The sequence below is a fragment of the Lichenostomus cassidix genome, chromosome 2 (genome assembly GCF_008360975.1).
Source record: "Lichenostomus cassidix isolate B80296 chromosome 2, HeHo_3.0, whole genome shotgun sequence".
NCBI classification, from domain to species: domain Eukaryota; kingdom Metazoa; phylum Chordata; class Aves; order Passeriformes; family Meliphagidae; genus Lichenostomus; species Lichenostomus cassidix.
In genome coordinates this window covers 46,314,180-46,342,134 of record NC_139482.1, presented here as the reverse complement: position 1 = coordinate 46,342,134, position 27,955 = coordinate 46,314,180, and the positions used below count along the sequence as shown (strand labels likewise).

General features: G+C 40.7%; 1 protein-coding gene and 1 long non-coding RNA gene across 2 annotated transcripts in view; one reads left to right on the top strand and one right to left on the bottom strand.

Annotated features, from left to right (window-relative positions):
* The window catches only part of LOC146441304 (uncharacterized), an 80,772-nt gene that overhangs the window by 7,176 nt on the left and 45,641 nt on the right, over window positions 1–27,955 (top strand). The window lies entirely within an intron of this gene.
* Window positions 12,291–27,955, bottom strand: part of NPSR1 (neuropeptide S receptor 1) — a 59,051-nt gene continuing 43,386 nt past the window's right edge. The window contains exons 5-9 of the mRNA XM_085051398.1: window positions 26,522–26,723; window positions 17,547–17,623; window positions 16,778–16,867; window positions 14,487–14,667; window positions 12,291–14,364 (exon numbers count right to left, since the gene is read on the bottom strand). Coding sequence (XP_084907524.1) covers window positions 14,280–14,364; window positions 14,487–14,667; window positions 16,778–16,867; window positions 17,547–17,623; window positions 26,522–26,723 — 635 coding nt within the window. The 3' untranslated portion in view covers window positions 12,291–14,279. The remainder of the gene's footprint in view (window positions 14,365–14,486; window positions 14,668–16,777; window positions 16,868–17,546; window positions 17,624–26,521; window positions 26,724–27,955) is intronic.

The window sequence follows — 27,955 nt, the reverse complement described above, 5'->3', positions numbered from 1 at the left end:
AGATTTGGTGGGAGTTTCAGCTGATTCTGCAGTTGATGTTGTAATGTGTGTGTTACAGTTCATATACCATGACCTGGGGGCTCTCTGCTCTAGCTAATATTTTTTAAGTAATATTTTAGCTTCTAGCTTCATCTATTCTAACCGTTATTAAAGTTCAGACTGTTAGCTCCAGATTTCACTTTAATCCATCTTTGACTTACACAACATAACCATAGAGTTCAGATAAAGTTCAACTTGCAGCATAACAAATCTAGCAATTTCTGTCTACTTTCAAATAATATAAAAATGTCAACATGTTGGTTAGCCAGACACAGGTCTTACCTGGAGCACCCATATCTTGGTTCATTTGGTGTGTCTACAGGGTTGAGACCTTGGCAGGACACCCTGTGTGGGAGGGAGGCAGGAATTTGTGTAGTGCGAAGAGTTTGCTACTGGTGCCTTCAGTTTTCCATCAGTTAAAGGTGTCTCATCAGGCTTAGCAGTGTGCAGGCAGTTTTGCACATGAATATGTGGACCATTTCAGTGATTCTGGTGCAGATTTGATCTGTCAGGGCCGCTGCAGTTTGACTTTCCACTGTCCTCCACAAGCACGTCCCCACCACCTCCCAGCATGCTAGTGGTTCTCAGAAAACTTTATTCCTCTTAGGGTTGTTTTTAGCCAGATCATTTCTTTCTGACAGCCTGATGAATGTGACACCTTAGATTCAGACTGGCTTCAACAGCTGTGAGGAAACCCATTGACTTCAAACCCCATGGAGAGCTGCTGCCCAAAGGTCTGAGATGCCATCAGCCTAAATGCTGTTACAGGATGCCCATCCCTTCTTTCTCAGCACCCTTGTCTGCAAATGCATGGAGATGTAGATGGAATTGGATGCCCTGTTGTTATCCTCTATGGAAATAATGAAGAAATCAAAGGAAAACAATGAAATGGGATTTATTCTAGCACAACCAAGAGTTCAGTTTATGCTTCTAGATGTCTTCAGTTTGCAGAGACTATGGTCCAAAGAATTTAGGAATGAATAAGTTGCAAAGAGTTTGTTGTGATGGAGGGTGGAAAAGAAATAAGATAATTTTAGCATTCAGAGTTTAGGTGACATTTGAGAAATGCTACATTAACCTTCAAAATGTCTCCAAATGTCTTGTTTAGGGGAAAAAAAAAAAGATATTCAGTCTGGGTAACACAGACAATGAAGGAGTGCATGTAAACAAATTCCCTAAAGCATTCATAAATGCATTTCCTCAGCCTCCAGTATTTCATCAGGTAATGAATTCTTTTCACATCTGTCTTATTGAACAAAAAATACCATCACCTGAGCTTGAAGGTGAAGAGGGAGCAATATATTTAAACTAAACCTGGATGCAGTTGAACACAGGCAGGTTATTAAAAAAAAACACCTGAGCATTCACAATATTGCTTCCCTATTCCAATTAGAAAAAATGAAAACAGGCTTAATTCTATATTTTTGCTGATACTACAACTTTGCCATTATTTTGTGTGATTCCAATTTCAGCCCTTATAAAACTGAGATGAAAACTGAATGGAATATTGGTGTAAGGTAACTCTAGCGAAGACCCTTACCAGCCTGCCTTGTGCTTGCAGGCCTTGTGCTTGCACTCCCACACAAAAGATGCTGACAGATGTCCATGTCCTTTCAAAGAGACCCTGTCTTTTGAGGATAATTCAAGCATGCTGGAGCCCCAGTATTGTTGCTGGAGCCATGGAGGAAATAGATTTTTCCCTGTTGGTCTAGGTGCCAGGGTTCTCTCAAGGGAAAGCTTGGCCCATTGCTGCTTGGCTGTGGGCATCCTGGCATTTAGACAAGGCAAGTTGTCAAGTTTTTCTGAGACAGAACATCTCAATAGTCACAGTGCACCATGCTCCCCATGGGAATCAGTTGAATACATTGCCTTCAGGAAGGATTAATGCCCACTAATCCTCCATTCAGGAAAAACTACTCAGGTGTTTGCCAAGCACCAATGAGCCAGTTTAGACCTTTCCTCTCTCCCTGCACTTCTTTTTTTTTTTTTTTTTTCAATAAATCCTTCTCAAAATTACAAAAGCAGATCCATGCAGCCACAGTGACTCAGCTGTAGAGCCATAAGCAGTCCACATTGCAGATTAAAATTGAAATTGGTAATATCATTGTGCGGCACTGTGAAAATGAAAAATCACTCTTTTCCTACTTGCTATATGCAAAGTACCACATGCAAAGATTTATATCAAGCCAGAACAGTTGCTAGAAGAGGAAAAGGAGGAACTGACATCCTCAAAGGGGTTAGAAACCATCTCCCCCACAGCCCTCTTTTACCAGTACTGTGATCTTGGCTGGGTTTATCTGAAAAGGAAAAAGGAGACAGACTCGAAAGTAATATATGACAGGGCATTCATTCACAGATGACTGTTGCAGGGAGTGGTATTTCACCACTTTTCTGTCATATTTTTCACTTCCAAAGATAGCAATCATGATATTTTTAAGCTGAAATTTACCCAGAGCTACAGTAACTGCAGGTGCTGCTCATTTCAGTCAAGCATTGAAGAGTTTACAAAGATTTAAACTGATTATGTGTTAGAGAGGAGTGATGAATTCCAAATACTGATATGTTAATTACAATAATGCATTTGTAGTGATTGCTTATAAGTGTAATTGCCTTTCTCATTGAATCCAGTTTTCTCTCTTCCTTGATCACGGGACAAAATAGATAGGAGTGTCACCAAATCTTCAAAAACCAGAAGACTCCTTAACACCAATTTAGTGTTAAGAAGGGCATCATTTATTCAGGTGCCTGGTTTCACAGCGTGTTCTTTATCTCTGTTTTTACTATTTTATGCCTGTTCTCATAAGGTAACTTTCCAAACAGTGCATAAATAGAATTTGGACAACACTGTGATACTGACTTTCTCCCAGATAAACTAAACGTTTATCTTTTGAATTCAAAGGCAGAATTTTCAATGGCAACAATAGGAGCAGAAGATCTCCTTCATAGTACTGTGAGTTTCTTCCTACTATCCAACTGTGGTCTTGTTTATCCCTTCTGTTACGATGCTCTGTTTTCTCTGTGTCCTGCTGGGATGAGGTTAGGAGTTTGCTTTACCCAGACTTTACCCATCAACTGGTTTCCCTATGCCACTCCAACATGTCCTAGAAGATACTGGGGCATTTGATTCATTTTGGTTCTATATAAACAATCAGTGTTTTGAGCTTGTTTCCATCCAAAACCAACGAAGCAAAAATCATGTTGGAAGCTGGACAACCATTTTACCTTTGTTTCTTACATTACCCATTATGGATAACTATTGCTAGAAGGGATGAGGCAAAGCCATGCAGACTATAACTCTGCTTTTCAAATACTTTTAACAGAAGAAGGCTTGCTGAACTGCATTTATTAAAGAGAACCTCCTCAATTTTGATAAGACATCAAAGATGAAGAATCCAGTATTTCTCCTCATGGTAATTCCCTCCACTAGTTAAAAACACCCAAAATCCATAAAAGCTTTTTGAAAGAGTTGTGATTTCTACATCTGTCCTTCCCATTGTCTGTGAAAGGGTATTGAATGACCCCTTGCTTCTTTTCCCTGATCTCCTTTGATCCCCTGATAACACTGGGAGCTCATGCTTTGTTGTTCATTATCTCTACTCCCTTTCTAGTCTTGGGCTTTGCAGTCACAGCACCACTTTCTCTAGACAGAGGGGACGTTTTTTTCCCCTTGATGCATAGTGTGGTGCTTGATTGTACTCATACACCTTTTGTATAGGACTAATTTACTGAATGTCCTTGTCCTGCTTTTGTGAGCACTCAGCCCTCATCCGTGTTTATCTGTTTGACATCTGCATAGCTTAGCAGAAGTGTTTTACTTTAAATTTTCAAATCAGTGATAAGTGTACTGAATCAGATCAATATGATATTTCTGCACATTCCTTCTGATCTGCCTACAGGGTCTAGATTGTATAATGCTTGATAGCAAAGCAATTGCAAGAGCCATGGAGAAAGAACCTCCAGTGGAAGGTGATTCCTCAATGCCCTCTTTGCTTGCACAGTCGTGGCAGAGGGAACCTGCTGCCAGCCCTGCCTGTCCCCTGTTAATCCCCCACATTTCCTCCTGTCCCTTGTCTGTGTAGCAAGTGGAGCTGGAGGATTAGATGGAAAGGCAATACCATCAGTATCCATCAAGGGTTGTGTGCTCTGGATTTCAACACACTGCAGCATGGTGACAGGAGAATTTCTGATGCATTGTAAGGGATTTATGGTGTTGCAATGGGGTGGCAGGAGAAAGCCCTAAATGTGGGGGTTTGGTATACCAGAATGTCATGCTGCAGTTCTGATAGTATCTGTGGGTTGTAGTAAACAAACTTTCCTCATAGTCACTCTATACTTGAAAAGTCTTTTTCCCCCCACTCTGCTTTTCAGCAATGCTTTAAAGAACTTAAAAGCAACTTTAGAGCAGAAGTGCCATTTCTGTCTCTGCTTGCAGGTATGCCACCTGAAACAGTATGAACCATAAATCACTTTAATAGATAAGAGCAGAAGCTTCACAAATCCTTGTGATTCAAACTTCAGAGGCAGCTAATGCAGCAATTCAGAAGAGAAAAAAATGGGAAACTGCAGTCGTATTTTGTGCTGCTGGCTGAAAAGATCATGAAATGAATTCAGCTAATCATATAAAGATTGTCAGTCAATAGAGCAGCGGTTCTGTGTTTAAAGGCTTTAATGACTCCACCGGTGAATGTCCTCTAGCTTGGTAATCATTTGTCTTTGAGTTAATTATCTGAGTCATATTAGCTTTGTGAAGCAGAAATGGAGTGGTGGGCGGCTTTTATTACACCATAGAAATATTAAAATCAGATTGCTATGCTGTTAATCTTAGAAGAGAATGTCTTGGCAGAGACAAGCACTTAGGGCACTTTTACCCTGCAGCTCACCTTTTCCCTGAACAAACAGCAAAGCCATCAGGCATACTGAGTCTTTTATCCAAAAGCTTTTACTTTACTAAAAAGACAGTTGGTGTGACTCTCTCCCAGACAGAAAGGTGGTATACATGCAGAGGCAGTGTCTAAGGATGCAGCTGGGTGCAGCAGCATGCAGAGGTATCCAAACTGGCTCTGAATACAGAGTAGAATAGTGTTCCTCTGTGAGGGTCTTTTCCCTGGAATGGGGAGTCATGAGATGAGTCAGGGTACTGTGGCCCTGACTCTTTGCCTGAAACCTCATGCATGCACAGGGAACGCCATATGGAGGGCTGCTCAAATGATGGGCTTGGACATATTTTTGACCATGAGTAAATATTTCCTGGGCTTTTTCCAGTCTGATTCCTTCTCTCTGGAGACTGGGGTTGAGGCTGCAGGCATAAGTGCATGGTACAAGTTACCCAGAGAACACAGGGTGCAAAGAGAAGATGGCAATGAACCCCCAAACTCTCCATGAAGAGAGCAATACCTGTGAAATACACCAAGCCCGCTTTTGAAGGCCTGTCTATGACTTTTTGTCACAGTCTGAGGGCAGGGTAGAACATTTTATTGAGTTTAGAATTTTTGTGGGTTGGGACATTTAAAGCACGGATTTTATGCTGCTTAATCCCAGTTTGCAGTGGGAAGGAGTGAAATTCATCAGAATTCCGATCTTGGCTAGGGAGAGGATTGGTTTTTCCCTAAGACTGCCTTTAGTTCCTCTAGGTGTGACTCTGAGCATACTTGGTGATCCAGGAATTATGTTATACCACTCCCAAACCCATAAAAATGTCAAGACTATGTCTGAGGTTCATGTAACAATCCTGGAAAGATTTGTGTCCCATAGTGTCATCAAATACAGGATGTTTCAAGACTGTTGGTATTCTATATTATTGCTGTCTCTCCTGTCTGTAGTGTAATTTGAATCCACTGAATTTCATCAGGGTATCAGGGCATTCTTTCAAGAAATAGGAATGACCTGTGAAATAGGAAGCAAGCATTATTTGTTTCACCACTCTGTCACCATTTCAGTGGTTCCTCCCATGCCATTTCTTAGGTTTTTTGTTAGATAATTCTATGTCAGTACGCACTATTTTCCTCCTAGCATTTTGCTTGGCCGACCTGAAAAAAATCTCAGCAACCTGATTTTTAAATGTCAGTTTGTTTTGAGGTGGCAGTTAAATCAGTTCAGTCCTGCTCGAAATAGTAAATGTAAACACATTAAACAGGTCTTGTGCTCTTCCTGAACAGAGCCTGATCAACTCCTACTAAAACCAACAAAAAGAATCTTCCTGGTTTATGATAGGGCTGGGTTAATCTACCAGAAATATTTTTTCATCACCCAACAGGCGTCCTCCAACAAAGCAAACTGAAGTTCATGCTGTTTTATCTAAGAAAAGAAATTAAATTGATTAGATACTTTCAAAATATAGCAGCTTAATTGCCTTCAGGCTTTTGCAAAGTCTCCAGATGGCTAGACTACTAATCTTTTGCTATTATTCTCATAATTATAAAATTTAAATGATGCCTGTTTTCTGATGATTGATCATGGTTCAGAATGGCTCACACTTGCGTTCCTCGATACACAGATGTAGGCTTGGTCTTATGAACCCACCATATCTTCAGCTAAAGGTGATAAAGGCCTGCTGAGATACATAAACAGAGAACCTGGCTCCAAATATTAAACAGGTTCAAATGTGTAATGCTGGCTTCCCACCAGGCCCTTTCTGATACCTCACTGGGTCCCTGTGTGAGCCATATCAACAGCTTGCCTCCATACATTGTTAATTAGCTGTCTCACCCACAGGTTTGGGATTTGAAATGAGCGTTTACTGTAGGCATGCAGTATGGTGTGTTGCAGTGATTCTTCCCAGCCAAGTGGTGCTCTTTAAGAAAACTGAGGCAGAGCCATGTCCCCTTTCCTGAATCAGGTTAGACACATTTGCATGAAATGTCTCCCTTTCTTTCCCTTTTCGTAAGAATGCAGTCATTTTTCCACACTCAACAAGAAACCCCAAGCCACATGAAAATCTTGGTGTAGGAGGGAAGATAGGCTGAGAAGGAAGGAGGAGCTGACATGGGGTGTGAAAGCAGAGGCAGCCTGTCCTGGTTTTGGCTGAGATAAAGTTCATTTCTTCTAGGTAGCTGGTAGAGTGATGTGGTTTGGATTTAGTATGAGAATAATGTTGATAACACACTGATGTTTTGGCTGTTGCTGAGCAGTGCTAACCCTAAGTCAAGGACTACTCAGTGTCTCGTGCTGAACCACTGAGCAGATGCACTAGAAGCTGGGAGGGAGCATGGCCAGGACAGCTGATCCCAGCTGGCCAAAGAGATATTCCATACCATAGAATGTCATGCCCAGTATTCAAACGGAGGGAATTACTTAGACAGGATTATTAATTATGGGAATGGGATTTGACATTGTTCCGCAGATGGTGATCATCTCTACTATGCATCACCTTTTTCCTTGGGTGTTCTCTTTTTTTTTTCCAATTTATTACTCTTATTATTATATTTTACTTTGTTTCAATTTTTAAACTCTTCTTAGCCTATAGGTGTTACTTTTGACTCTCTTCCCTGTTCCACTGGGGCAGGTTGGCAGGGGAGTGAGCAAGTGACTGCATAGTGTTTAGTTGCCAGCTTGGCTTAAATCACAGCACAGCTTCAGGGTGCTCCTCTGTGAGGGTTTTATCCCTAGAGTGGGGAGGCATGAGATGAGTCTGAGGGGTTCAACACCACACACTGGATGCCGGACACCATGTGGGAGGAGAAGCAAGGAAGAGTCTCTTTATTTCTAGCCCCGGGGATTTTGGATCTGAGAAGATACATCAAGACCATGCTTAAGCATGTTCCCTAACCCTGTGGCCAAGGCTGTGGCAGTGCTGAGGTGCCTCCCTTTTTCACTTGATGCAGAAAATATTCTCTGCATGCAAAAAACTTAAAAATCAATCTTTTCTCAAAAATAATAATTTGCTGCAACATCTTGATTGACAATAACTTTTTCCAGATGACCCTACAGCATGTCCAACATTATCAGCTCATTATCTGGGGGATGTTCTGGGAATTGCCAAGTGTGTGATGACATCTGATTTTCCTCTATGAATTATCTGACACCCATGGCAGATAATTCATAGAGACATAGACACAAGTCTGAGTCGCCTTTAAATTGTTATTTTGGTGCCATATTAAAACTGAGCACGCTTCTTCCACCTGCATTACATATATAACAAATCAGTCATTCCCCTGTCTAGGATTTTAAAAATTCTCTTGGAGTAATCCTCCCAATGAGAAGATTAAACTATGAAGTCCAAATGGGACTTGGTGATATTTTGCTACTTGATCACTTTAGAGTCACTTTTCACTCCCTAGAAGCTACATAAAGTGCCTTTTAGTTTTTAGCATGATCAAGGGAGTCAGACTTCTCTTTAATTTTATGTGTAAAGCATTTAAGGGACCCAAATCCTGTAAGTTAAGGACATTTTATCAATTTACAGTTAGAAGAATTTTTCCCTTTGGCATTAGTCTTTCCTGCCCAGGAGGCTGAGCTCTGCCATCACTCCACAGATAATTTATACAATTACAGGCTTTTAGTCACTTCTTAGTAAAACTATGAGCACATGTGAAGGTAGTAGAGCAGGAACCCAGACAGTGGGGAGTGGATCCAGGTTGGCTGCAAGCCACCAGTGTAGCTGTGGGCTGCTGCTCCAGCATGAGGCTGTCACGTGAGACCAAAGAGTGTGAGTGTCTTGGGCAAAGAGGAGAGAGGATTATACTTCAAAGAGCACTGCTTGTATAATTCTGCTCTCATCAGTATTGATCTCAGCCTGAAAGCCTGAACACAAGCAAAAAGGCCAGCTGCTACCTTGTAGTTTCCTGAAACCTGTGATGTGAGTTGGCAGGGTAGCAATGGGGAGAGCAGGTTTATGCCTGGAAGTTCATTGGCTTTTCCAGCTCTCCTAGCTTGACTTAAGAGGATATTATCTCTCCAAATAGAAGTCCCCTTTGATACTGTTCATATTAGGTCTCCTCACTGCACCATCACAGAGGCATGGTCATTAGCAAGATCCAAAATGAGAGGAACAACTCCTAGTACCCTTCAAAAGCTTCTGGAGAAAGTCTTGACTTGCCTTGCCTTGGATTTAGATCTCAATAAACAGCCATAGCAGAAACTAGAAGGGCTCTCTTATAACCCAAACGATTGTTCTTGACCCATGCAACAAGGTCTGGGTAGGCTGATCACTGTGTTAGCTGAATATATTCAAATTTATTCAGAGTGAGGTTATTCCAGGGGGCAGGGTTTGTTTCAGACTTATCATGTTTTTAGCTAGCTTTTTTCCTTTTCCTCCTTTTCCCACTGACATTATTGTCTGAACAGGCAGCAGAAATACCCATTTTCAGCTTTCTATTTTACCAGCCCAAACAAACCAAAATCTCAGATTGTTCTTTTCCCTCTTTCTCCTGTTTTACACAGAGCGGTCTCAACAGAGAACAACGGTGACACTCACACAGTCTTAGCTCTTCTGACAAATGCTTCACTGGATTTATGATGGTGGCAGGTTACTGACACCACCATAGCCAGTGGGGTCAGGGGGCTAATATGATCTCTGTGGCTATGGTGGTGTCAGTAACCAGGCATCCTCTGGCTGAGGATGCTCAAGACTTTCTTCTCTTCAGACATTTCCAGCTGATGAGTTCCCAACTTACAACAGATTTTCTCAAAATCAATATAATTGATTATTAACACAGTGTTGTACTAATCACATTTCTGCTATTTGGGTCCTGAAGATAATCCAGTTCTTTTTGTGTGATGCCTCACACTCTGTTTGTTTTTACTGAGTTTATAAAAGTTGCTGAATTTTAACCCATTTTCATTTGCCTTGCTTGAATCTAAATCAACAACTAAGCTTCTAATTATGTACCACTATAACATCTCAGTCTGAGGAATCAGCGATGTCTATTTGTAAATTCACCCATACGTTTGTATGCCTAACCTTCTACCCCCATATTTTATGCATAGTCAGAATAAGATGCCATCAAACATGACAAAAGATTACCTAATGAGCCATTCAGCTATAATGCTTATTTTAATTAAACACTGTATAAAATAGTTTGCTAAAGAAATGCAGCATATTTTACCTTTCACTAAAAATTGCATTACTCCACAAATTAATCACATCTCTCAAGGCTGATGAATAAACTAAAATGTCCGCTTCTGTAAGCACCAGGCTGTGTGTTGGTAGGTACAGACAGCAAGCTTCTACACTAGTTTATTTTTATTTGTGGAGTTATTCCTCTCTTGACAAAAGGCTCTTGTGCCCACAGCATATATATATACTCTTTTTTTGGTGTACTTTCTGCAGTTCCTTTCTCTTGTTGTTCTGTTTCCATCAAGTATTTCTGAAAAGTACATGCAGTCTTTGTGAGGGCTAAAGTGAAGTGGCAGGTAGCATGATGCCTTCTGGGTTCTTGCCTGAAACATATCTGCACAAACACTGACTTAGGACTTCTGAAGGGACGCTGAACTTGAGGCGCCGTAGCAGCAACCATATTCCTCGTAAAGAGAGCCAAGATACAATTCTAGTTATCTTGGGTCAGATTTACCCCAAAGTGCTCATATCTTCAGAAATTCTTTGCCAATGTTGTGGGGGTTTCTGTTGGATTATTTTTCCTTTGTTTTTCATAGGGGCCTATGGTTTGAGAGAGGATTTTTGTGATTTCCTGCATCTTGTATTGTAAAGAAAATATGAAATCTGAATAGACAGAGATTTCTGGTATTCAAATGCCAGGGCTTTAACTAAAGTAAGTGTTAGACTTTCTTTTACTTCTGCTTATGAGTCTTTAGAAATTGCTATTAATAGGGATCTGGTGCTTGCAATAGCTTATACTCCAAAAGCATATTGTGTAAGTCCACTTCTGTAATGACATGTGCCTGATTCCCACTAAAACAATTCATATTTAAATGCTTAGGTAAGTTGTAGAGTGTGGACTTTCATTCGTTCATGCCTCACAAAAAATGGAGATATGTAAGAATAATTTTCTTTTGTTGCTCTGTGGAAGTGAAATCATCCTGTATCATCTCAAAAGGTGTAATTATTTTTCCATAATTTCCATTTTTCCATTTGAAAAATATCTTTCAAAAAGAGCCCAAAACCCACAAACAACAAAATAGTGGCTACGTTTTTTTTCTTGGACTGATAATATTTGCATCTCTAAGCACTGGGTTAGCAGTGTGCAGGAAGGTGCAATGTGTTTCTGGGTAGACTTTGATGTTATTCAATGGTCACAATGGGGAATGTTGAATTTTACTCCCTTGCATTAGTTTTTTTTCAAAAAACCAAAAGAGGAGACAGAAACTTCCAAGGCAAAACCAAGCTGAAAGACAAAATACTGCTTTGCCCTTTCAGCAAGAGATAGAAATCTGGTCTAAGAGAATTGAACTTTAAATTACATCAAAAATATCTAAAAGATATTTAAATAGATTTCTCATTCAGATTTTATTTTAAACTTGCACAGAAAGCATTCATTTTCTATTTTCTTGGGATAGTGTTAGTTTGGAAAGTATCCTAGCCCTATGCTGTTTGATGTGACTTCTCCAAGGGACAAGTATCTGATTTTTCATGCTTCTTGGGACTCTACAATCATATAGGACTTTATCATCATACAAGACTTTATGTAGTCACGCATATAAATATTTCTGGTTGCTGTGGGAATGTCAGAAGGATCTCACAGATGCCTCTTGAAGTTTTAAATCTGTTGAAAACCAGAGCTTCTCCTGGGCCGTCATGGACAAGCCAGCTGGGTGCCCTCTTCTTGTTGTGCTCAGACTCCCTCTCTGGGCAATCACGCCTGGACAGTGACTTTTGCTGCCTCTCCTCCTAAGTGTGGGGTCTGTCAGAGCAACTCTGGCATTGTTAAGCAACTAAACAGTCAACAGATGTAGAGCGAGTTGCAGACATGGAATAAGAAACCTACTGGAGACAGATGAAATTCCCTAAATCTCTCTCCCCAGAGACAAAGGAGGACCATGCAAGTGTTTTCCAGGCTAATGGAAAAACCCAGCTTCACAACAGAAGATGTGGAGAATACAATAAGGTAGTAAAATGCCATCTCCTGCACAGTAAGAAAGCAGCATAGAAAATAAGATGAATTGTTTATTCCTGTATTTAAGCACTTGGAAGGGATGCAGGCAAAAGCAGTGTGAAGCCATTTAAACTGAAGGATTCTCATATGAGGAAAGGCATCACAATCACATCCAGAGGAAAAAATATAAGAACAACTTGTAAATGGTACATAGTACAATAATGAACAAAACAAAAAGCTGTTTCTTTGAAAATAAATGGATGATGACTTTATTTCAGTCCAGAGTCTTACCTGAACTCATGCATATGCTTACTTTTGACAGGTGGGATAATTCATGTGGTGACCCCTGTGAAAATTATGTAAATTTTAGTGGGATTGAGTTGTATTAAATTTGCAAATCAAAGTACTGCTCAGAAATGTTATCTGATTTCCAGATATTAAGTCTACAAACTCCATTAATTGTCCAAAGTAGGTAGCCAGTGTACATGTATTAAATGAAAAAGTTAAAATCCACAATCTATATCACTATGAAGCTTAAACCAAGCAGTCCAATTTTAGGAAAGTTATTAATGCCCATGGGAAAAAAAAAACCATTGTCTGGTTCCTATATACGGTCTATCCCGGGTGGCTGCAGTAAAGGCTGCTGCAGATTCATAGTTTTAATTAAGCAGTATCAAAATTTAGACATAGAGTCTAAATAACAGAACTTCATGGTAATAAAAAAAGATACCTTATTTATTTTCCTGAGAACATAAAGCCCCAGGATTTTATATATCTCCTACTTAGGAGAAAGTATTTTTGTAATATAGGCAATTATAAATAAATTTTATTCAGTTCTTGCTTTGTAGGGAACAAACTCATTGCAAAAGAGCTTAGTAATAAAAACCCCTTTTTAAACTGAGACCACCTATGTAAGAATAATTTTTTCATGGAGAGGAAACAAACGCACTTGCCATACAGCTAGTTAGAGTGCATTTTTAACACAAACACTTCAAGCTGCCTTGTAGTAAAATTACTATTGAAGTTAATATCACCCCCCCCCCACCTGCATGAGAAATTTTTCCTTGCATTTGAGAACAGTGTGGCAGGAGGATTCCCTGAGGACTGGGGAAAGGGGATGCCCAACTGCTTGGGTGCTCTGCAGCAAAGCTCTGCCTGACCGTTAGTGCTCTGTGAAACCTACAATGAGCTCTCAAGACTGGGCCATCAACAGAAGAGATTTTCTAAATATAATTTGAGTTCTGTAGTTGCACTTGGGTCTTTTTCCAGCTCTGAGTTTGTGCAAAGCTGTGTACAGTTCCCTGTGTGATTTAAGCGACAGGGATGATTTACATAGGGCACAGGACAGGGAAATGCTGCCATGTCGGTGGTGAGATAGGTCTGTGCTGACTAAGTGCCCTACATGGCAGCTCCCCATAGGATCCTGAAGAGACTGCTCAGGGCCTTTGCCACAGAAGCTTTTAAGGATTTGCACGTGAGATGCACCATGGGGTCTGGAAGGGCTTGGTGAACCATTCGATAGTAGCCCAGAAATAAATGTCTGTCTAGATGTGTCACATGTGAGCCCTGCTGGGACGCTGGGGTGCCACCAATGTGCCAAGGTAGGACAGCAGGGAAATATCACACTGGAAGGAGAGGAAGAGCTACAGGGACAGCACAGCTGGTGTGAGCTGAGAAGCTGGGCCAGGAGATGTGGCAGGCAGTATCCCAGCCCCTCATTCCCAGCTTCTCTGGCTACGACTTTGTAAGTGGTTCTGTATGAAACCCAGAGATAACTACATAGAGTGACAATGGTGTGTTCTCATTGGAAAGACGCCTGTGTTTTCATTTTAACTGGGGTCCTTGCTCTGTAATTACTTGTAAACCCTCTATCGATTATGTGGGCCAGATGGTAGAGTAGATGGCTTTCGGCAACTCCTGAAAAATAGAGAAGACTCTGACTAGACACCATTTACAATAATTTTTGCTGTTTGGAGCACATATAGAATACAGCTTGCTTTAAACAGAGGGTCAAGATGAAACCTCACAACAGAGGCATGCAAACCCCTCATACTGAGCTTGGTGCTGGCAGTGTGTAACAATTTGTGAAGCTGCGGTGCCCATCCAAAATACATGTGCTGTAAGGTGCACAAGAGCACGAGGTTCAGGCTCTTGACAGACAACGTCCATCCACGTCACAGTGTGCAGGGTTTGTGGGGGACCTCTGTTTTCCTCTGTACAGTGCCAGTGTGGCTTTGCAGAGCATTGTCTGTACTAGATGTATTCTGGTTTGGACAGGACCTGCATCTCCTGCCCTCCATCGCTCCTTTCCCGGAAAGTTCTTTGAGTTCTTCTTTCCCTACAAAATATAAAGAACAGTCAGAATTAAAGCAGTCAGAACTAGTTAATCAATTTAGGGACTGTGTTTATGTGTTCCCTCCCTTCTTAGGGGTAGTCAGAGTGAGAATAAAGGAGCAATACTCGAAAGGGGGGCAGAGGCTGTTGCTGAAGAAGCAGTAGATGAGGGGGTTGATGGCACTGTTCAAGGCTGGCAGGTTCTGAATTATCACAGATGCGTAGAAGCGCTCTTTGGTGTCAGGGAGTATGTTGAAGTTGTCCAGGATATCAAAAAGAAAGTAAGGGCTCCAACAGAGAACAAATGCTGCAGAAGAGACAGGGAGAGGAAGAGCTTGATGTTGGATAGTTTAGCAGTTTAGGGAGATAATTACACATTCATGGAGAGACTGTCACAATACATAAATATTTGTTCATGCAAAAAAACCCCTCTCCCCATTCCAGATGTTATTTAAGAGAATAGTTATTAGATTGTGCTTTTATTTGTCTTTATTTTTATTTTAATGCCTATAAAATATATTACGTGTGTTTCTCTAAGTGTTTAGAGTGCTCCCTCTAGACATATTGAGACACTTCTGAACACTACACAACACATAAAGGGTAAATAGGTAGCCAGTTAAAGCATCATCAGTTATAGTGAAGTGCTCTTTTAATGGTCCCCAGAGTGAGCAGCCAATCTAAATGTACACACAGCCAAAGTGCCGCTCCATGACAGCACTGCCTGTCACAGCCACCTATTAAAATAAGGTGTTCTCAGACACCCAGGAGCAAGGAATGATGCTCTTTCACAAGGCATTGCGGCAAACCAATGTGTCATTTGGCTTGCTGGCTGGAGGTGCTGTGTACATGGAGTGTGCAAGGAGATTCTCCTAATTTCCTGTACTGAGATGAATTTGAGGAAGGGAAGAGAGGACTGTACTGCTCATAGACTCTGCTTTTGTTCTGAGGTGATCAGGAAAAGAAGGCCATAGATCTATCTTTATTTGCAGGCATGGGGAATTTGTCCCTCACATATTTCTATGCCATCTCTTCTCACAAAGGCTTTTGTTTCAGAATTTGCATAGAAATGCTGGGACAGACAGTTCACTCAACTAAGCTAAAACGACCTGGGTTGCAAACATACAGGTATTTGTGAAATCATGTGATCAGACACATGATCACATCCTGACAGCAGAGTGACCTACTGCCTGCTTTCTTGTCACGTTAATCAGAATTTCTTCCCTGGCAGATAGCTGAACACTCACTGAAAGTGCAAGGAAGAGGTAAGCTCCCCTTCTGTTTTCTAGAGCAACCAAAAAGGAGGTGTTTATGCACAGATATATGTAAAATAGCAATACACAGTGTCAGGGTGTGGGTCATAGCACTGAGTATGCAGAACTATAAGTGGCTTTAAAAAAAATCCATGGATGTTAGATGTCTTAATATGTTTTAAGATTAAGACATCAAGAGATGCTGGGTGCCTAATATTATCAAGGTCTGCTGAAATACTGAGCACCCATGTGACCTCTCAACATCTGATGGCCTTGCAACAGTAGTTGTGTCTGACAGAAGCTTTCTCTGATTGCCACGCCGAAAACTTCAGACATGGAGAAGCTAATCCTGGGCTTATGAAAAGTATGAATCACAGTGGCTTCTCTCATGTCTGCAGATGCTACCACTACACAGTGAGCTAAGCTACTCAAGTGGCTGTTATCACAATATTTTCCAATCTGAATTTTGCGTAGTGTTGGAAAGAGAAGCAATCTCTTTTTCAGTGTCAAGGGACGACTGTCAGCCCTTGGGAGTAAACAGTTCGGTTCCTTTCCTGCACGTCTCTGGCAGCTAATCACAAGCCCTGTGTGACACTGCCTTTGTTTATTGAGATAGAATATCAGCCTCCTAATTGCATCAGAATAATGTAATTTCCCTGGGAGACCGAGAACACCTGCATTGTCATTTGCTGCCCAGTTGGGAAAGGGGAGCTCATTCTTTCCATCTCGGCAGGCAGCACACCTGTGACATCAAATGCACTTGCTCCACATCTCACCTCTCCTTCTCTCCCTTACACCACCCCAGCAGCTCACACACCATACAGTGTCTCTAAGCCTAAAACACAACTCTGTTGCCAAATCTTTTGGCAGTCTGGATGGGAAGGAGGAGATGACCCCTTCCTTTCTCCTTTTAGAAAAGGAATTTCTTTATGCACATGAGGGGCTGTGCATCTGATTTCATTTAAGACTTATGTCAGATGTCTAAAATATGAGCGTATCAGCCAGAGGAGTGGGGAAGAACAAGACCAGAAGGCAAGTCAGGGGTCTACATAAAGCTCCTTCTCCAAACCATCTACTTTGTCTGCTGACAATTGAGGTTGCTGAGGAAAAGCAGCTTCCTAATGTCAGCATCCTCCCTAGCTGCCAACTGTGGGGCTTTTCACTTACCAAGGATGATTACAATGCTGTACTTGATCGCTTTCACTTTCGCCCTGGATATGAACCCACGACTGGTGTAGCCAGTGGAGGTTTTGCTACCTGGGGAAAGAACAGTTCAGCTTGTCAAAGAATAGGGCTGGTGTGTGGATGTGTCAGTGTGTGCCTTGGCAGGCAGGACAGGACTGCATAGCTCCATCCTTCCCTGCTGTCAGTCAGGATCTCAATAGTTCCTGAAATTTGGACAATTGCAAGTCTGCTCAAGTTGGACACTCAAAACCTGAGCCATCCAAAATAAAAAGGGGAAATGTGAGCAGAGTAGATCTTCCTGAAGCACTGAGGCATGTATGGGCTTGGGATGAACACTCAGGTCATTTTACAGCTTTCTGTGCCCAGGAATTTCTGATCTTGAGCAAGATTCAGACTTGCAAGGACATGTGAAAACACAGACAAAATGTTACCTAGTATATGCTAGAATAAAAGCTCTTCTGGAAATGGACAAAGTTCTAGAAAGAGAAATTCTAAGTTCTAGAATAAGTAATTTTTAATTTTAATCATTTTCCTGCAGGTGTTTCCTGTTGTTCCTCTAAAGAGAATTTAGTGTCAAAGGAAATAAGGTAAATAATGTAGAAATGAGTTATGAACAAACAAATACAGAAACTGCATTCCCACTGCAGTGATGGGGCCCAATGTGACACTGCATGTCCAGGCACTCCCAGGTTTGTGAGAATCAGCCAGAATTAAATCACAAAGCTGAAGTCACCAGTGTGCTGAGACTCACCAGGACAGCTGGAGATGATGACAGCCTGAGCTTTGCTCTTCATCCAGATGGTTCGAATCACAATTGAGTATATGACGCTGCAGAAGGGGAAGAGTTGCTGGTATTATTAGGCACAATAAATTTAACAGACATCTCTGTAATTTGTGCTCTAAGAATACTTATCTAGGTGTAAGGAGTTCACAGATATGGTGGGATTGCATAGGAATAATAATAATAAGGGACAATAATAACAGTAATCAATACAATAGGATTCTCCCACAGTATTTTTCAGAAGCTGATCTGAAGACTTTTCACCATGGAAGTCTTTATGGCTGTCCTGGCTTTGTAGATGTCAAATCACAGGCTCAGAGGAATATGCAATGATTTGGCCAAAAATCTTGCAGGCAAGAGTTCATTGGTGATTTTGAGCTGGCCAAAGCTAAATCTGTCTGAGTACCAGCCCTGGGACACTAGTTGTGAAATGAAGGCAGCAGGGGAGGCACCTGGTTTTGCTGTATGTACACTTCTGTTCTGCTGTTACTTCATGAGTATGAAGCTAGAGAATAAAATTTTACCCTGGGGAATTTGATAAGGGCAAGATCCATGAGAAATGTAAATAAATACAGCAGTGCTCAATTTTGGGTCTCAAGGTCCTGTGGTGGAAATCAAGAAGGATAGAAGTGTCAGATAAATGGAAAGATTTAGATGATTCAAAACCAGATCCAGCACAATTTGCATACTTAGAGAGGTTTATATGCTTTCAATAGGAAAAATTTAAAATGCCCTAGTGTACAATGACCTTGGAGAGTTATGACCTTTTCCTATGTGATAACCAGTCTGGACTTCTATTGATTTAGTATAGAATGGGTAAAAACAATTCCTTCAAGCTGAAGAGCTGTTTGAACCCATGTCCTGCTTGAGAATTTTACCCTTCCAGCAGTTTACATACAAATGACACAAGGCCTCGTTCTGTCTGCCTTTTCTCCTGTAAGCATACATAACCTGCTAAAATCACTAATCAACAGCATACCTTTGGCTATTGTTTTCCTGTTTAGTTTGCTAAAGAAGATAAAAAATAATTTTGGAATATTTCAACTAATGCACTCAGGTTGCCATGTTTTCCTGATGTAACAAACCAAGCATCAAAACAGAAGTGGCAATGTACCTTTTGTAACACACCAGTGTTCTAGAGCATCTGGGGTAGCATAGCACTAATTGCCATAAACCTTAGTACACCTTGTATAAAAAAGGTGCAATGAAGAACATTATTTCAGGGTGTTTTATAGAGGCAAAAATGTGTCTTACTATTATGTGGCCTACTTTTGTTATTAGAAGAGGCATTATTCTTTTTACACCCTTCAGACTGATATCCCAGTCTTTCCTACAGCACCCTCAATTGCTAGGCATACTTGCAAAGGCAGTATTTGTGCTCAAAAAAATTATGGAAGCTTGGAGTTTTCCTTTCTGTGGAAGTTTAAGCCATCTGGTTCCCAGGCTCTGTAGGTGAGAGCTGTAAATTCAACGTGCAGCCTGGGCTGTGCAGCAGGGCAGTAGTGTACTTGCCCAGTGAGGATTTTGCATGCATCTGCCATGGACTACAACTTGCTCTCCTTAATCCCTCCAAAGGTCCAGCTTGGCTCCCAGCTGATTCGAACATTTTCCTTTTATCTCCTGGCTTTTCAAGAGGCTGTTTATTTAACAGCTCATACACTTGAGAGTTTCTTTGTACTTTTTACAGACAATGGTGGAAAATTCAGGTATCATTTCTCCTTTGATTGTTCCAATAAATCAGAATGTATTATAATGATAATTGTTGTAATATCAAGAAACTTTACAACCAGCTCTTAAAAGTCCTGTTTTTATTTTCTTCCTAGCCTGCTATCTCTAGCCTGACCTCTTTATTTGCAATTGAAACAATGTCCTCTGATGCAGATTTTTCTTTGTCCAGCAGGACACATTCAGGGTTTATTAAGCATCGGGACAAAGGAGTCTAACTCTGTAGTCAAAATACTCAGACTCCCTACTTTCAGCCAGATGCCATAAGGATTGAATCATAAAGCCAGGCTTCTCACTTACTTTCCCTTTGACCCCAGAATTCCTGCGCTCTTGGATGCAGAGTCTGGTAGGAGCAAGTCTTTCGCCAGATACAGTTATAGCATCTGTCTTCTTCACTGGCATTTCACATATGAGATTACATGCTGATTCTGTTGAATCTTTAATTTTTAGAACTCCAGAGGAAAGTTGAATACTTGTTTCCATCCAGCAGCTTATAAAGTGCTGCCAGCATAGTGGATTTGTGTGGGTGTTTTTGCCTCTGTTCATCTTTCATTTCCCTGTAGCTGAAGCCACTGGAGCCTTCCTTATCAGGAGTGGACCAGAGGTGGTGTAATTCTGCTCAGGGTGGGTGTCAGGAAAGATGAGTCTCTTGTCATGCTAGGTACTCTTCTGAGCAACTCTTGCCAGCCACAATTATGCCTTTATGATTTGATTTCCCTTGGACTCCAGCTCCTAATATGCCTAACCTTTTATTTTTTTCCCTGCAGTGTTGGCATGGAGCAATTGGACTTTCCAGAAGTGTGTTTCACCTAAAGCACAGGATCATAACAGGCAGCTGCATGTGTGTTTCAAAGCCACAAAAGTAAAAAGAGGGCACTATGCAACAGAAGTTGTATTTTTCCTACACGGGAAAAGCAGCCTTTTTTCAGAATACATTTGTAGCTCCTTTCCTTCTTGTAAAAGGCGGCTGGAGGAGGATGCAGAGGTTGGTCAAATCTCAAATTCTCACTTGAAAAATGAAGTGGCAGAGCAAAGAGTAGCAGGGAACAGATGACAAACTGGTATTCAGAGGAGCGTTTGGCAGTGGTCTGCACCATTCTGTCCATATCATAATATCAATTCCCTTTCTCTGGATGTCGAACTGCTCAGCCTTCACTGCCAAGGTGTAAAAGCATGTGGTACACATTACCACAAACCCTTTTCCCAACCCATGTAACATGCCTGCAAGCTGCTTGCCCTCATCTCCACTGAAAGCACTGGGAGATGTGATGTCAGTTCTTTAGGTCCAGATGCCGTCAGGCTTCTTAGGGTCTCTAAGTGCCCAGTGCCCTGGTCTTGCAGCCCAGTTTGTGGGTGGGAGACTGATAAAAGGGTACCACTCAGGAGGAAAAGTCAAACCTGGATGGAAAATTCATCCAAGCCATTCTGAACAGTAGCTGCTCAGGCCTGGAAGACCACAGGATAGAAAGTTGATCTGAAAATGTGATGATTTTTCTAACCCTGATAAAATACATATCTGTAGAGGTGGCAGGAAAGTACAAAAATATAGCTCACATTATGGGTGTATCTCAGAAATTAAATTCTTTGCATCTCCAAAACCAATTTAGCTTGATCCAAATTCAAACAGATTAAGAGGCATGTTCATCACAGCATGTTATTAGTTCATGGTGTTGTTTAATTTGCCTCCTTGGTAAATAATGCATTTTTTATCCATGTAAAAATGTAACTTATGGTTAGCCATACAAATGCAACTGTGAATAATCCCACTCCATCTTATTTTTAATTCATAGACCACTTTTTCTTTTTTTGAAAATAAAATGTCTTCTGATAACGCTATGTATTGATATTAATGATCATAAGCATTATTGATCTGCCCACTCTTTAAATACAGGGTTTTTTAAAGTAAATAATTGCACTATGACAGAGTCCCACGTGGCCTCTGTATTTTCTAGTCAAATGAGCCTTTACCATGGCAAAAGTGCACTTAAGCTCCCTGTTAATTACTTCTATTTATCATCGAGTATTGCCTATTGTTCCTTATACTTCATTTGTGCAAAGTGATGCAGCTGCTTTGTTTTATGGTAGCTAATTTACAGCACTGTTTATCTGAAGAGAAAAGTAACCTCATCTGAACAAACCATTGCAGGCATATGTAATGGGTAAGTGAAGAGATGGGCAAATCCTAGAACATATGTGCAAGATATAGGGTTTTTATTTAGAAATGGAAATTGCAGGCAAAAACGAATGGGCTCGCTGAATCAAGTTCAAAAAATGACCTTTGGTATTTTTATTAATGGTATTTCCAGTCCCTTTATTTGATTTAATTCAGAGAAATACCTTTTATTTAATCTATTTTTTATTTCATTGCAGTGCCTTGGGTTTAATTCCATATTTTTCCTTTTAGCTGATTCTGGGTTTTTTTTCCTCTTCTAATTATTTTTCAGCTGCTCCAAAGCAAATGTTCTCTTTGGAGTTTAGATTTGAGGCAGCAGATGGGTATCTTTTTCCTCTGTGCTTCAAGAGGAGCTTTAGGAATTTTCTTTAAAACATGAGTTTGCAATTATATTAGATAAATGTCTATGTATTATATTTATAAGTTTAAAATATAAAAATATATTTAGCAATCATGAATAACAGTTAAAAAACCTCTGAATTTCTGGACACTCAAGTGCCAGAATATAATTATGTTTTGGCACTGAGTAGCAATGCAGAAGTAGAATAGAAACCCAGTAGCTTTTCTGTCTCCCTGTCACAGGTTCTGAGGGACCCAGGCGCAAATATTTGCAGGAGAGCAGTGTGTAATCTTGACTTGAACCATATTTAACCTCTGTTCAGCAGTGCCCTAGAGGTTTTCAAGTATCACAGATACCATTTGAGCTTTGCTTGGTGTATATCAGCATAGGAGAAAAGGCTTTGGTTATAGTTGATGACACTTGTCCCAGAAGAGGAGAGAACTAATTACTGCAGGTTCTCTAATTACTTCCCTTGAATTTTCTGGGTTTTGGTAGGTTGATAATATCAACTGCAGAAGAACTGGTAGAATAATGTAAATAAGAGGGGACAGGCCAAATTTTTAAACACTATAAAGAAATACCTGACTCAGGATCTGTGGCTCTTCCTGTGCAACACTGAGAGAGTGAGGACAAGGGAAGTTTTAATATGAAAAAAAAACTCCACTTTTTCTAGCTCTCAAAGATATTCACACACTTGGGTTAAAAATAATAATCATAGCTTTTCATTTTCTTTTCATTATTCAGGTCTTGTTCATGGGTATTATAATCAGATAAAAAAACTTGCTGAAAAACCACAACCTCTTTGATAACTGATTGCTGATTCTCTAGTTGTGAAGAAGTGGTAGGAATAGACCTCAGAAGTATTGAAATCTTTCAGGTTGTTGCCATTTTCTTCATAAATTACCTTTCTATATATATATATTAAAAGAAAAGAAAAAAAAAAAAAAAAGGAAAAAAAAGAGAGGGGAGAGAGTGCTGCTTTCTTCTGGTTTATGTTTTGGCTTGGAATCTATACGGTTTGCTCACACCCCACCTGGGGGTTTAGCTTGTCAGTGGAAGGGTTTTCCAGACTGAGCATAAGGTTATCAGCTAAATAATTCATTCCATGGGCTGCAGTGTTATGAATAACACAGCTCCTGTGAGTTACTTGAAGGCTGTCAGGAACATGTGAAATCAACTCTACTGAGAGAGCTGAGGGATGGATGAGAGAAGCTTAAAAGATGATGGTGTCTGGACTATAACAAGTGAAAACAGCTCAGCCAAAGCAGCGTATCTAGTGTGGAATTAAGTCCTGCACTTGAAAAGTAAGATTTTATCCTTTGTATGCACTTCAGATGAACAGCACCAGAAAAAGTGCTGTCATCAGTGAACTGCTTTGCTCTAGAGGTTAGGTTTTCAGCAGATTCAGGCAGCAGAACTAATTAAGAATTAACTCCGCCAGCCAGTGTCCCACATTGCGTCAGACACCTGCCATGCAGCTAAATCAGAGTGCTTCGGCAGACGAAATAAAGTAGCTGTGCAAACAATATGAATTCTTGCAGAAAAGGTTTTATTATTTTCCCTGTGTGTGCTCTGCCTTGCTTCCTCGCTAAGTGTGATGCATTCTTTGGCTTCTGGCTTATATGTATTCATAGCTTCTTCTACTGATCCTTGGCTTTTCAGTTGCCCATTTATGGATCTTCTCTCTATTGTAATGTTGTGGCCTTTTTTAAATAACATCTTCGGCTAAAGGTCATTAAGTTTAAAAAAATCACAAAATGCCTTCCTACATTTATTAAATAACACCTTTCATTGTTATAAATAATCTCTTGACAAAGTAACACACAACTGGGATGTATGTGATCTCTCTCACCCATATGAAATAGCATCTCGTTTATCATCAAACCCCCTGTGCATTTGAAAGTATTGGGTGGAACAAAAGTTCTACAGAGAAACTGAGTCCCTACAGATATTAACAGCAATTCCTGCTGTTCTTGAGCCATAAACTGCTTACCAGAGTATTTGTATGCTGCAGCCACATCAGGTGGATTAGCTTCAAACTCCTGGACTGCCAATAATTTTTAAAGAAATAGATGTCACCCCTTCAGGCTGTGTTGACAGATGTTTTACAGATACATCAGCTGGGAAGTTGCAACCTTCACTTCTATGCTTGAGACTTAAAAAAGTGTTCTAAAAAATGGTCGTTTCCTCCCAAATTGCATGGCATTTTTCATAATGTCTCTGCTGACCTTGCCCTGATGATAATCCTCCTTTTCTGCAGTTTTAGACAATCCTCTCTGTTCTGAAGAAAATAGTATCACTGACAACTGAAAATAAGCAAGCACAAAATAAATCCTTCCCTGCACCATTCCCCTTCCTTCTGTCCAGTGCCAGACACTCCTTTGGACCTGTCAAAAATCTGACTTCTGTTGGCAAGGACACAGGAGCATTTGTGTTAATAAGCACTGAAATCAGGAATGTTTCTGGGCAGGTGATGGACACTGTGCTGCCCCTGGCTCCAAAGCCAGTGGTTTTAGTTCCTGTCCTGCCATAAACTTCTTGTGTGAAAGTTGCTTAAGGTTAAAGCCACAAAAATTTTAGGATGTTTTATTCATGTCTCAGCTGTCACGGCAATCTCATGAAATGCCAGTTTCCCTGCCTTTCTCTTTCCCCTCATGTCTTCATCACCTTCTTGCTTCTGGGGATTTACTGTAAAGCAAGTCACAGAGCTGATCTGGTTTGAATATCTTTCTTTGACAGGGAGGAGGGGAGGATAATGTCAACAGTTCTGAAATATTTATTGCTCTGTAGCTTGCCTTTTCTTGCCAAACAAGTATAGATGGCGTGTAAAAGGAGTGGCTGGTCTGTAATAGAAACCATGCAATCTGGATGTTTGAGTGTGAAAGAGATGTTTCACACACCTAAGGAATGACTGGTAACTGGGCAGGCTGTGGGGATTTTTTCCTAAAACACTTAAGATGTTGGCTAGAATTTCCCAACTGCTAGCTATTTGAGTAAGCTCATAAAAGAGCCCCTTTCACAGTAGCAGCCAGCCTCAAAGTTTTCAAAGTGCCATTTCTTTTCACTGTTAAATTGCTTTTTCTCTGTGCAGTGTATGTTTATTGTTTTTGCTGCTACTGCTGGGCTGCAGATCTACCCACATTTCTATTTACATATCCCCAAGAATATTTTTTTTGTTTATTTAAAACTAGGCTGGCTTTCAGAGACAGAAAAACATGCAGAGAAATGATCCTATCTAGGAAGGAAGAGCTATTGGACAACTTGGGAGTAGTTTTTCCTCTCTTGCCATTGTGTCCTTTCTTTAAGCAGAACTTTTTTGATTTTGTTTATTATATCTATGCAATCTGGCACAAAAATCAAAAATTTAGGAAACTTATGAGTAAAGTGTAAAAATCATCTCTTCTTTCTAGGGAGCAAAACTGGTCCATGTTGAATCATATCAAAAAGTCAGCTAGATGAGTTCAAGCACCGCATGGTTTTGATCCTATCAGAGATAAACTTGTTACCATTAAAAGCTGCAGAACTTAATCTCAGTGATAAAACAGTAATAAACTTCAAGGCATTTATTTAGCTGATGTAGTCAGTTCTGTCATCATCTAGAAAAGATCAGCCCCCACCCACCCCACTTTCACCCAGGCTACTAAGAGAGACTCATGGCTTATCTCTTGTTGGAAAAGCAGATGGACCAAGAGATAAATGCAAGGGACATTGCAAACATAGCTCCCCTCTCAGAGCCCAAGCATAGTTCCCCCCTCAGAGTCCAAGCAGCCTCTGGACTGGCTGCCAGAGCAGCCATAATTTGGAGACAAATTATGGGGGGGAAAAGGGAGTCCCAGCAAGTCTTTCTTGCTGCTAACAAGAAAGAATGGACACCAAGAAATATGATTACAACCTTGCTAGTGAAAGAGAAAAAAAAAAGGGAAAGAAAAATATGAACTCAAAGAATTTTTACTGCCACTGGTAGCATTTTGAGGCAGTTAGGAAGCCTCACTCCCCTTCCACATCTGATTTTGACTGCTCCTTTGCATTGGTGGCTCTTCATGGCTAGTTAACTTCTGTTTAATGGCAGTGCCCTAGAGGGAGGTGATAAATTTCAATGATCACTAAGCACAGTCCGCAATATTGGTCGACCTCAGTTTAGTACAGGTTCTGCATATTGTCTTTGTGATTTGGGGCAAATCCATCTCAAATATCTGCAGCTTAAGTTTTCCTTTACAAGATAGGACGAATTGTATTTGTTCTTGTTTTAGGAGCGTTGGCGACTTCAGCGCTTGGAGATTTCTTTCCAATCCTGGTGAAGGAACACTTGTCTAGTGCTGTGAAGCTTAAGAGCACTTCAAGTTAATTTTAGTTTAATTAGTGTTAAGTGTAGTTTCCCATTCTTCTATTAAAATTATCTTTTGTAATAATAGATAAATATTCATACTGGGTTTATAAAGATAGCTTTCAAGCTTGAAGCTGTGGCGATAAGTGGACACACTTAGAGATTCATTCCTTTTTTCAGACAATGTGTTTCTGGCTGTTAATACCACACAGAGAACACCCAGGGCAAGTGCAACAACCCATGTATTATGTGATAAAAACCAAAGCAGCTATGCAGCAGGTATGGAAATGAAATTGTAATGAATGAGTAGAAATTAGAGCATTAAGCTGATTGCACACTTGATGGCTTTCACCACATGCTCTCTGACTGGGGTTCAGGCTTACCTGATAATGATCAGAGGAATGAAATACACCAGGAAAGCCACCACTGTCATGTAAGGGATCCAGTAGGAGTCATCAGGCCAGAGAGCCCAACACTGCACTTCCCCATTGGAGAGCTGCCGTTTCCCAAAAATAATCAGAGTTGGTATGGAAAACAGGAAAGAGAGGCTCCAGGCCACTCCAATAAGCACTTTCGCCTGTCTTTCTGTGTAAGAGTCAAACAGACAGTGTTAGTGGGGTTGTTGGTACAAGTGAACCCTTGCAGCAGTATTGACAGAAAGGCAGGGAGGAGGAGGAAACTCTGAGAAGAAAGGGAATTTTAGGCTGCAGCTGGCTGATGCTGAAAAGACTTCAAAGGACAATGGGGATTTCATCTCTTTCTCATGATAAATTGTCATGTCATTATGGGCTTGTATTTTCTAAGTTTTATTTAAGAATACTTAGGGCCCATTGAATCTGAAACAGTATGAGAAAGGCACCGATCAGGGTCAGCAAGTCAGAAATATGAAATTCAAATTGTACCTCTATGCCACCAAGAGACTATCATGAATGGATGTAAGGACTGCAGGCCTGCCCTACTGCCTGCCTAGTGATTCACCTTGAAGTGAGAAAGATTGCAAAACATTTCCTATGAGGAAAAAGAAAATGCCTCAGTTCAGGATCAGAACAAGACTGCACAGAAAGCTGCCTTTAACTCCAGCTGTGACTTTACTGTCCCAAAGTAATGTGGTCCTGAAGAGCCTGGGTATCTCCAGCAATTCTCTGTGTCATGGTGGGGATCAAACCCAGCTCCTGCTGATGAACCCAAGCCATGCCAAGAGTGGTCTGCTAACCATGAGAGAAGGCAGATTATGGTGCTCAATTGCCCAGCCCTGTTTTATCTGCTGCAACGGACAGGAACTGGGAGATCCTGCTGGACCTCATAGTGAAGAACAGGAGCTGAAGGATCCCAAAATATCCATCAGGTTTGGGTTACTTATCCTCTTGATTTCTGGTCACTGCCAAGTGGGGAAAAATAAGTGGGAAACCAAATGATGACTAGTGGCACCCACAGGATTTTGTAAATATTCATGGGTCATAGCAAAAAGTCCCAAGGCTTTAACTTTCAAAAACCTTCACCTTCTGCTAAAATTCAGTTAGTTCTAGCAGAAAAGTGTGGGGGAAAGGGCTGATCTGTGGAGTACCTATTATTCTCAGTGACACTTATTCCTCCTCAGCCAGATTGCGAGAGGAACAGATGGGAACAGATTTTTTTGATCTGGGAAGCTTTAGTGTTCAAATACTTTATTGTCCTAAAAAATACCCGAGGTTGTGTGTGAAATAGAAAATCACTTTAAATTATGCATATCAAGAAGAATGTCTTTCCTCCTTGAAGCTCAAAGAACAATACAAAAGCATGTGGGCGAAACATTCAAAAAGTAATTTTATGCTTTATAA